General features: G+C 42.3%; 1 protein-coding gene across 1 annotated transcript in view; it reads right to left on the reverse strand.

The window, feature by feature from the left end:
* The window catches only part of COL4A5 (collagen type IV alpha 5 chain), a 137122-nt gene that overhangs the window by 87783 nt on the left and 37203 nt on the right, over positions 1-12136 (reverse strand). Inside the window, exon 2 of the mRNA XM_081179279.1 lies at positions 959-1018. Within this exon, the coding sequence (XP_081035405.1) occupies positions 959-1018 (60 nt within the window). The remainder of the gene's footprint in view (positions 1-958; positions 1019-12136) is intronic.

The following is a 12136-nucleotide window of genomic DNA, read 5'->3' on the forward strand; positions in this document are numbered from 1 at the left end:
AAATTTGATCAGGATGCCCTTGAGTCCATCATCCAAGTCGTTGATAAAGATGTTGAATAAGACCGGGCCCAAGACAGAACCCTGTGGCACCCCACTAGTCACTCTTCTCCAGGATGAAGAGGAACCATTGATGAGCACCCTTTGGGTTCGGTCAGTCAGCCAGTTACAAATCCACTGAGTGGTAGCATAGTCAAGACCGCATTTTACCAGCTTCTTTACAAGAATATCATGGGGCACCTTGTCAAATGTAATTCTTTTTCATGATAATAAATAAATGGGTTTATTCCTGCATTTTTATTAACTCTGCATACAACCTTGAGATTTTATAAACATTTCTTTGGGAAAACGAATAGCCTCCCATCTAGACTACTGCAACACACTTTATGTAGTGCTGCCCTTGAATACAGGCCAGAAACTGCATCTAGTGAAAAATGCCACAACCAGGTTCTTGGCTTGAGCAGTAAGAAGAGCCAGTTACGGTGATCTTGAAATTTATGTACTCAATTCAAGGTATCAGTACCAGTACACAAGGCTCCATTCATAGTAGGACCCAAGTACTGAAAGGAATGCTTTCCCTAATCTCCCTATTTTGTAAGGTATGCAATAATTAATGGATTATATGTATTATAAAGTATCCTATAAATATATTCCATGTGCTTTTAGGTATAATTCATAGAACGTTTAACAATCTGCCTTTAAGACTTAGCCAACTGGCAGGTTACAAATATTTAAATTCTTACAACGATCTTAATTACTAACATTGAAATCTGAACACATTTATTAGAAACTCTCTATAAACAAATGGTTATTTTTTTTGTTAGAGAAAACAGAGCAGAATATAAATTGTTTTCATTGCTGTGCGGCTTGTCAAATTCTTTTAGTCCAGTGGAGCAAAAACTCTTCAGGATCCAGATAGGTTTCCTCCTGCACACACACACACACACACACACCTGCTCACCTTTCCCCCTTTTGTTCCGCTACAGTCGCATTTGGATCCTGACGAACATCCATGGCATGCCTAGAAAAGAGAAATAAAAAGAGAACATTAAAAGTTTGCAAAGAACTTTCCCACCCCACCAAATATGTGCTAATGAGGAGGAATTTCAATCGCTTGTTTTATGAACGCAGTTTAAGGTTAGCACACTTCATCAATCGGGGCGGGGGGGGGGAGGATTGGGAGTGCAACATGTGAATTTTAATCAGTTAAATGGACTGACCTCACATATTCTTTTAAGAATAATCTCAACCCTGAAAGGGGGAGAAATGCCGATCACCTTGCTTCTCCCTTTACAACCTCTCAAAAAAAGAAAGAAAAAACCAAGAAGAAGCAACAACAGCCAACCCTAATTTTTCCCCCAAGACAACATTGGATATATTAATTGGATGTTTTTTATCAGAAAATTAATAAAAATGATTAAAAAAAGAAAAGAACACACTCTGATTCATGCCCAGGCCATCCCACACCCTAAGGGTGCTTCTAAATGTCCCATTTATTGAGCTCTCACTCTGTTTGCAGGGAGGCAAGAAGTCTTTAGTGTTAAGTAGTGGGTGAACATATCAGACGACACAGCGATTCTCCAAACAGCTCTTGTTTATTCACAGGCCAGAACAGAACTGAACTGAAGGGTTCAGCCAGCCTGCTTATATAGAGCTCCACTAGAACGCAACAGTAACCACTTTCTGTAACTATCCAATCACTGAATGTCACTTTCGATCCCTTATTTGCATATATGGACCTGAACCATCTACAGTATCCCCCTACTGGCCCAGGGTGAGAATTTCAGTACATAACGTTTAGCAAGTGCTTTTCCAGACTCCTCACTGCATTTTACCAGTCACTTTCCTTATCTCAAGAAGTCGGATCTCCTGGGGGAAGCAGGTTTGTTGCACAAGAACTCCAAATCAGCTTTCATTGTGCAACCCGGATGTGCTGGAATGTGACTGAACCACACCTTAAAACAGCACCCCCCTGCCTCCCTGATCTTCCCCTGCCTCAACCGGGGTCCCCTCGTATCTGCACAGAAATCTGTTTCCCAAATAATTCTCCTCCCTTCATAATAATCACCCCTCCTTAAATAGACACTGGCTTCCTGTCTATTCCCAAATCTAGTACATGTTGCTTGACCTTGCCTTCAGAGCCCTCCATCGCCTTGCCCCCCGCAACTCTTCTCCCCACACCCCTGCCGTTCATCTTCACTCTTCTACCCTCCCCTTTCCAAAGCTCTACCTGATACTTCAAGCATCTATAGAAGGGGTCAGCAAACTTTTTCAGCAGGGGGCCAGTCCACTGTCCCTCAGACCTTGTGGGGGGCCGGACTATATTTTTTTTGGGGGGGGATGAATGAATTCCTATGCCCCACAAATAACCCAGAGGTGCATTTTAAATAAAAGCACACATTCTACTCACGTAAAAACACCAGGCAGGCCCCACAAATAACCCAGAGATACATTTTAAATAAAAGGACAAATTCCACTCATGTAAAAACACGCTGACTCCTGGACCATCTGAGGGCCGGATTGAGAAGGCGATTAGGTCGCATCCGGCCCACGGTCCTTAGTTTGCATACCCATGAGCTACAGCAAGTCTCCCTTGCTCCCCATACAACATATTTTCCGTTCTATAAGACGCACCCGACCATAAGACGCACCTAGTTTTTAGAGGAGGAAAACAAGAAAAAAAAATATTCTGAATCAAATGTTGTACTAAACTATTTAATAAACAACCAAAGGGTTTCATCAGGATACCCTGAACCTTGAAGATACTTATATCACCCCCCACCCCACCCCACACACGTCCAAGGAAGCTGCTAGGTAGGAGATCAGGACAGCCAAAAGGAAGAACTTTGCACAATGTATGGTTAAAAGACAGAACTTGCTACAAGACTGAGCGACAACTACTAGCTTGGGTGACTTCAAAAGGAGATTAAACAAGGGGCGCTGCACAGCTCTCCCTCTCTGCACAGTGCCTCTCCAGCAAAGCGGGAGGAGAAACAGAAGGGGCTCCATTTCTCCCCCCGCTTTGCTGAAGGGGCGCTGTGCAGCTTTCCCTCTCTGCACAGTGCTGGTCCAGAGAAGCGAAGTCAGAACAGCAAGAGGGATCACTGCGCAGCGATCCCTCTTGCTGTTCTGGCTTCTGGGATAGCCATGCGAAGCCTCTTCAGGGCAGGGGGAGCATTCCTTCTGTTGCCCTGAAGAGGCTTCGCACGGCTATCCCACTGCTTTCACTGCACAGCGATCCCTCTTGCTGTTCTGGCTTCAGCGATAGCTGCACAGCCTGCATTCGCTCCATAAGATGCACACACATTTCCCCTTACTTTTTAGGAGGGGAAAAGTGCATCTTATACAGCAAAAAATACGGTACTTGGAGCTGCCTCCCAGGACACCTGTCTGCTGGCGTTTCTTCACATCCAACCTACCTCAAAGCTCACTTTTCCTTTGAGGCCTTTGGCATAACCCTCTCATTCTCACATCTTACTGTGAAGCCTAAGCATCTGTAACTGAATCCACTGTGTATTGCTTCCATGCATACACTTGCCCCCCCTCTACATTTTATCTGCATCAATTTATTATTATTATTATAAGCTGCTCGGGGCAGAGGCCTATCCTTGTGCACTCTGAAAAGCACTGTGTGAACTGAAGATGAGACACTGCGTGTGTAAACATACATGTTTATATGAACACACACATACACACACTGCTATTACACAGGCTTCTGAAGTCATCATGGCTTGTTCTAATCAGTGATTGTTCCATATATATGAACTGTTCATATATATGTGAACTGTTATGTGAGGCCTACCTAAAACGTAGTGTGTAACAACTTCTTTTGTTTCATTTGAGAACATGTCACAGCAGACCTTGTAAGAGGCATTCTTTATTCTCTTTCACACGCACAATGGGAAATGCTTCTTCTAAAACAACACAAGTGTGTGTTGTAAAAAAATCTGTTGCCTGATTAGACAGGCCTTTTAAAACCAACTAAGCCAACCTAACATGTGTCCCCATACATTTCACATTTTCCTGATTACAGGGAAGAAGCAATTTCTTGCAGGTTCTTGCCTTCATTGTTGCACTACTCATGCAGATAGTTCTTTATACTTATTAAACAGGCTGCTTAATTTCTGCACAGACTCAAGAGCCGTATCTTTTTCACATAGCCAGGAATTGTCGCAATAAGAATGCCAGCCAATAGGTGGCACACCTTGCTCTCAGTCGGAAGATGCAGATAAGCCAAATCTGTCCAGTTCTGAGGGAAAGAATAACTTCCTCTTCTCCGATGCTTTTGGCACCCAGAGCTAAAAGTACAGTGGTACCTCGGGTTACATACGCTTCAGGTTACATACGCTTCAGGTTACAGACTCCGCTAACCCAGAAATAGTACCTCAGGTTAAGAACTTTGCTTCAGGATGAGAACAGAAATTGCACGGCGGTAGCAGGAGGCCCCATTAGCTAAAGTGGTGCTTCAGGTTAAGAACAGTTTCAGGTTAAGAACGGACCTCCGGAACAAATTAAGTACTTAACCCGAGGTACCACTGTAAAGTTAATATTCTATGGAAAAATCAAGAGGTGGGAGGCCAGAACAAATGATGGTATGTCACAGCAGCTAGAATTTTGAGCATTTAACTTCAGTGACCTAGGTTCTAGCAAGTTCATTTTCATATGTGTGTGTGTTTAACTTGTACACTGTTTTTCTACAATGTTGTATGTTTTGTTATTGAGTACAGCAGCAGCAACAAAACTCTACAATTTAAAATGAAACAAAGTTACAATGAAAATACAATTTAAAACTAATAATGATATTTAGTAATCCATTTCAGCTCTTGCAGCCAATTGGAAGTTGCAGAAGCCCCGTCAGGCATTCAGCTTCCAAAAATAGTTTGCAAACAGGAACAGTCACTTTTGGGTTTGCGGCATTCAGGAGCCAAAATGTTCGAAAACTAAGCTGTTCGAAAACCAAGGTACAACTGTATTATAAGATCATTATTTCTTCAGAATGCCAGAAAAAATGTAACCACTCCCAGTTAAAATAAAACATTAGGTGAAGTCGTAAGAGACCAGCAGAAAAAACAGCAAAAAAACCAAAATAAAAATTGCTAAAGACCATGAATAAAAGATCAATTTGGCAGCCACATTGTGCAATTGTACAGAAAGCACAAATATACAGTGGTACCTCAGGTTACATACGCTTCAAGTTACATACGCTTCAGGTTACAGACTCCGCTAACCCAGAAATAGTGCTTCAGGTTAAGAACTTTGCTTCAGGATGAGAACAGAAATCGTGCCCTGGTGGCATGGCGGCAGCAGGAGGCCCCATTAGCTAAAGTAGTGCTTCAGGTTAAGAACAGTTTCAGGTTAAGAACGGACCTCTGGAACAAATTAAGTACTTAACCTGAGATATCACTGTAATGAACAATATTAAAGGTAAAGGAACCCCTGACCATTAGGTCCAGTCATGGCTGACTCTGGGGTTGCGGCACTCATCTCGCTTTATTGGCCGAGGGAGCCGGCGTACAGCTTCCAGGTCATGTGGCCAGCATGACTAAGCCGCTTCTGGCGAAACAGAGCAGCGCACGGAAACGCCGTTTACCTTCCCAAAATTATCACAGAACCTGAACTTAAAAAGGTAACGGTAAAGGGACCCCTGACCAGGAGGTCCAGTCGTGACTGACTCTGGGGTTGCGGTGCTCATCTTGCTTTATTGGCCGAGGGAGCCGGTGTACAGCGTCCAGGTCATGTGACCAGCATGACTAAGCCGCTTCTGGCGAACCAGAGCAGCACACGGAAACACCGTTTATCTTCCTGCCTGAGCGGTACCTATTTATCTACTTGCACTTTGACGTGCTTTCGAACTGCTAGGTTGGCAGGAGCAGGGACCGAGCAATGGGAGCTCACCCCGTCATGGGGATTCGAACCACCCACCTTCTGATTGGCAAGTCCGAGGCTCTGTGGTTTAACCCACAGTGCCACCCGCGTCCCTTAATTAACAATATTGCTAGTCATTTAATTATTGCACTCTGCCTCGGTTGTTCACGTCTGATTGTAGATACTGCTGCCACCCAAATCAATAAGTCTTCTTTGAGTATTTGTATGTTTTTCCATAAATGAGTAAATCTGCATATGTTTCCAGGAGCAGAAATAAACAAGAAAAGGGATTATTTATTCTTCTGGGTGGGTGTGCACCTTTTATGCAACACAGCATATGCTTTAGAGGGCTGAGTTCATCCTATGTGAGAAAGAAGGTTTCAAGTCTGGAAACCTGCAGATTGCAGGTACTAATCAGAGACACCTTTTTAGTTGATCAGAAAGGTATTGCTCAGCAAATTGATGCCATAGTAACTCAGTACAGCAATGAGCGAAACAGAATGCCCATTTACAAAGAAACTTGTCATACTCCAGAAAGCGTAAAAAAACCCAGCCTTTTAAACTATTAACCGAATCATTTGTTAGATCTCTCTCGCTGAAGTTTATCCCCCTTCATAACAGCACCCACCCCCTAAAGACTCAGTGAAAGGTAAATAAGCCTGCACAAAGCTGCTCAAAGTCACAATTAAGATTTTTTATTTTTTTACCACAAATCCACAGCAGACAATACCTAAGGACCAACTGCTGTGTCACAAAACAGAGACCAGCATTTCAAGCTGCCAGAAAATTTCACCAGACAGGCAGGAGGTTCAAAGGAATACGTGGAGCAGGAGACAGAGAAAGAGCAGAACGGTAGAGTTGGAAGGGATCTCAAGGATCTTCTAGTCCAACCCCCTGCAATGCTAATGAATCCCTGACAAATGGCCACCCAACCTTTTTTTAAAAAAACCAACAACAATAAAGGAGAGACCACAATCTCTTGAGGTAGTCCATTCCAGCATCTAACAGTTCCTACTGACAGAAAGCATCTTCCTGATGCTTAGTTGGAATCTCCTTCCTTGTAACTAGTATCTGTTGGTTCAGATCCAACCTCTGGAGGAACACCAAACAAACTTGCTCCATCTTCCATGTGACAGCCTTTCAGATATTTGAAGATTGCTGTCATAGTACCTCTCAGTCTTCTCTTCTCCAGGCTAAACATATCCAACTCCATCAACTATTCCTCATAAGGCATTTTATCATCTTGGACACCTGCCAGTGCACACATTCCAGATTGTCAACACCCTTCTTAAACTGTGGTACCCAGAACTGGACACAATAATATAGGTGGAGTCTGACCAAAGCAGAATAGAGTGGCCCTTGAACTGGACACTATACTTCTGTTGATGCAGCCTAGAATAGCATTAGCTTTCTTTGGTGTTGCATCACGCTGTTGACTCATGTGGTCTATGAAGATCCTTTTCACATGCACTACAGTCAAACGAGGTATCCCCTGTCCTATATTTGTGCATCTGATTATTCCTGCCTAAGTGCAGAACCTGAACATTTGTCCCTAATGTAATTCATTTTGTTAGTTTTGGGCCAATTCTCCAGCAAATTGATGCCATAGTAACAAAGTAAAGCAATGAGCGAAACAGAATGCACAAAGAATGTGAAGGTCACATTGAATCCTCATTTTTTCCCCCTGATGTATTAGCTACCCCTTCCAGTCACCTGCAAATTTGGTAAGCATCCCTTCTATTCCTTCATTCAAATCATTTATAAAGATGTTGAGCAACATCAAGCCCAGAACAGAACCCTGTGGTACCCCATTTGTCACTATTTCCAGGATGACAAGAAACCATTGTTGAGCACACTTTGGGTTCAGCTACAAATCCACCTAACAGTAACATCACTTAGTCCACATTTTACCAGCTTCTCTATGAGAATATCAAGGGGGGATTTTGTCAAAAGCCTTACTGAAATGAAGACACACTACATCCACAGCAATCCCTTGATCCACCAGTCATGTAACTCTACCAAAAAGAAGAAAAATGAAAGAAATGAGATTTGTCTGGCATGACTTGTTTTTGAGAAACCCATGCTGGATCTCAGTAATCACAGCATCCTTTTCGAAGTGCTCACATGCTGTTTAAAACAACTCAAGCTGACTAGTTAGTAATTGCCTGGGTCCTCTCCTCCCTCCCTTTTTTGAATATAGTGACATTTGCCCAGCTGCAGTCCACAGGGACCTCACCTGTTCTTCAACAATTTCCAAAAATTATAGACAGAGGCTCTGAGATTACCGTATTTTTTGCTCCATAAGACACACTTTTTTCCTCCTAAAAAGTAAGGGGAAATGTCTGTGCGTCTTATGGAGCCAATGCCTATGGATGGTGGGGTGATCTTGCTGCAGCCACAAGCAGAAGATCCATGGTTCCCCTTCCTTCCCTCCTCCGTGGCTCGCTTTGAAGCAGCAAAGCGGGAGAGGAGCTGCTTACACGGGAGAGGAGCCGCTTACACGGGTGCAGCAAAGCTTTTCAGCGAGCTGAGCCGGGGAGGAGGGAGAGGAGAGCCATCTCGCTTTAAAGGAGCAAAGTGGGAGAGGAGAGGAGAGGAGCTGCTTACACGGGTGTAAACGGCTCCTGTCCAGTTGGCTCCTTTAAAGCAACTGTACTCTCTTTCCCTCCCTCCTCCCCGCTCAGCTCGCTGAAAAGCTCCTTCTCCACACACACCACGTGTGCTCCTTGTCCCTTCAGTGTTTTTTCTTCCCTCCCCACTTAAAACGTGGTTACAAAGCACGGATCCACATGGATCCTCAGGATTTTTGCACTGGGTCACCCCAAATTCACCATCAGATCACATAGCATGTCCATGGCTACAGCCTGCACCAAAAAAATCACGCACCCACTGTAGCCTGGGGCCACAGTGGCGCAAAAACGTGGTTACAAAGCACGAATCCGCATGGATCTTCAGGATTTTTGCATTGGGTCACAACAAGTTGACCATCAGATCACATATCATGTCCATGGCTACAGCCTGCACCAAAAAAATCACGCACCCATTGTTGCCTGGGGCCGCAATGGCACAAAAAGCATGGATCCACATGGATTCTCAGGATTTTTGCATTGGGTCACCCCAAACTCACTGTCAAATCACATGTCTGTGGCCACAGCATCAACCACAAAAATCATACATCCACTGTTTCGTTCAGAATATTTTCTTTCTTGTTTTCCTCCTCTAAAAACTAGGTGCGTCTTATGGTCAGGTGCGTCTTATGGAGCAAGAAATACGGTACATCTGCAAGTTCCTTTAGCACCCTTGGAAGCAGTTCATCAGGCTCTGGATACATGAATTAATTTGAAGTAGTTAGAAGTTCACAGCCATCCTCAGTGGGTATGCAAAAGAAGTTTCACAAACATACTGTAAATAGATTAACCTCTAAACGTATGAAACAGGATGTAAAATGTTTCCTCTTTTTGGCCTCCATGTCCGCCATCAGGTTCCCTGAGTTGCAGAACATTTAAACTATAGAACAAAAAAACTAAGAACATAAGAAGAGGCTGCTTGTTCAGGCCAATGGCCCATATCTCCCAGCAACCTGTTCTTACAGCAGCCAACTAGATGCCCCAAGTGAGAAACCCAAAAGCACCCAAGAAGAACACTCCTCTTCTGTAGTATTCAGAGGCACTGCTGCCTCTAACTGTAAAGGCAGAGCACAGCCATCATGGCTAATAACCACTGATACCTTTCTCCTCCATAAATTTGGCTAATATGCCTTTAAAGACATCTATGGGTCATTCCACGTCAGTTCAATGTGGTCATGCCACCCACCGTCTCGGATTTTGATGAAACTTGGTGTACACCCTTCCCTTATGGTTGAAAGAAACCCCCTTAGATTTTCCCCATCTATCTCAAATGGTTTTAATTTATAGCACTTCAAAGTTTCTTGAAATCTGTGTTTCTGTCCCTCTTGAGATTGGCCTTGTGTGCATTTTATATGTTTTCTCCATAACCAATGATCAGATCTCTTTGAAATTTTACACAGAGCTAAATAACATGATGAGGATTTCAGGGAAAAATACACCAGCACTCAAAAGATTTTATAAATGCCTTAAAAAATGTATAAATGTAGGTTTTTTGGTGGAAAAATGAGGTTGAGAAAACCTAAATTTTCAGCATGAGGGCACGATGGAATCAAAAGTTTTTGATGGTGAAAATTATTACAAAGACATGCTCTTTCTCAACAAAAAAATAAAATTTATGGGTCTCTTAGGTCTTCTAACAAAATGTTATGTTTTTGGACATCTTGGGGGGGGGAATGGCTACTGGGTACAACTTTCCTACAATCCATAGCTGTAATAGAAAAAAATAATGAAACAAAGTTGTTCATCTTAAATTCTAAAATAATATTGGTTATTACAGGGTTTTTTTCAAAAGTGCAGACTTGTTTTTCAGTTTGGGGGTATTTAAAACTATGAAAATTGGCTATATCATGAAATCAATCTAAAAAAAAAATCAGTCAGAAACTTTAAATGCTGACATGTAAGGAAATAAGACCTAGCAAGAAAAAGATTAAAAGAATGTAAAATTATGCATTATATTCAATTATGAGTACATCAAATTATTCTTAAATTATTTAAAAAATAATTATTCATTTCAGAAACACAAAATATAAGACATTTTAAAATGTTTTCTGAGACTGCAGTTCAGAGAAGTCTTTCGTATATGCTAGATGTGTATGCTATTATGAGGTGAGGGGAGAGACACGTCCTTCTCCCAACTGCCTTAACCCCCCCCCCCCCCCCAGCCCTGGGAGTCCTTATAAGGAACCTGTGCCTTGATCAAAACCACTGCAACACTAGATGAGTTCATTGATGATCTAACAGATAAAATAGAACGTTTGATTCCTCATTCTTTCATAGCAAAGTCACAGTCTTCCTTCCTTAAAAATTTAAAAGAAAACCATCCATCACACACTGCCGTTATTCTACTAGATTTCAATGAAAACTTTTCATTCATCACCCAAGATGAGGTACAAAGGTACCACTGGACTTCTGATTCTAGTACTTAGTATCCTGTGATAGTGCCGATTTTTATTTTTATTTTTAGATTGATTTCACGATACAGTGGTACCTCGGGTTACAGACGCTTCAGGTTACATACTCTGCTAACCCAGAAATATTACATCGGGTTAAGAACTTTGCTTCAGGATAAGAACAGAAATGGTGCTCTGGCAGTGCGGCAACAGCGGGAGGCCGCATTAGCTAAAGTGGTGCTTCAGGTTAAGAACAGTTTCAGGTTAAGAACGAACCTCTGTAACGAATTAAGTTCTTAACCTGAGGTACCACTGTATAGCCAATTTTCATAGCTTTAAATACTCCAGACTGAAAAACTTTTGTTTCCATTGTGCCCTCATGCTGAAAATATAGGTTTCCTAAACCTCATTTTCCCACCAAAAATACTACATTTACACATTTTTTTAGGCATTTATAAAATCTTTTGAGTGCTGGTGTATTTTCCCCTGAAATCCTCATCATGTTATTGATCTCTGTGTAAAATTTCAAGGAGATCTGATCATTGGTTATGAAGAAAAAATATAAAATGCACACAAGGCTGAGGGTCTCAAGAGGGACAGAAACACAGATTTCACGAAACTTTGAAGTACTATAAAATTAAAACCGTTTGAGATAGAGGGGGGAAATGTAAGGGGGTTTCTTTCAACCATAAGGGAAGGGTGTACACCATGTTTCATCAAAATCCGAGATGGTGGGTGGCAAAACCCTTGTTTTTTGCGTTGATTTGATGTGGAATGACCCCTACCTTGGTGGCCATCCCTGCCCCCTGTGGAAGTGACTTATGTGCCGTATTTTTCGCTCTATAAGACGCACATTTTCCCCTCCAAAAATTAAGGGGAAATGTGTGTGTGTCTTATGGAGTGAATGCAGGTTCCTTGGCTTCAGCGATAGCAACGCGAAGCCTCCGAAGCGTACTTTATTTGATCTGAGAGTAGCTCATTTGGTAGAGCATGAGACTCTTAATCTGGGGGTCATAGGTTTTATTCACACGTTGGGCAAAATATTCTTGCATTGCAGTGAGTTGTATTAGATGATGCTTGTCGCCCATTCCAACTCTACAATTCTGTGATTCTGAATCTTTTCTTCCTCCCCAAATTAAGCTCCATCTTCAAGTAGGCAAATAGCCATCCTCTTCCATGTTCAGAACTCATCAGGTAAGATGACTAATTTTTGTATTTTGCAAAGACACAAGAAATTTTAGACGGTCCTGATTAATC

Source organism: Podarcis bocagei (assembly GCF_964188305.1).
Source record: "Podarcis bocagei genome assembly, chromosome: Z".
Classification (NCBI taxonomy): domain Eukaryota; kingdom Metazoa; phylum Chordata; class Lepidosauria; order Squamata; family Lacertidae; genus Podarcis; species Podarcis bocagei.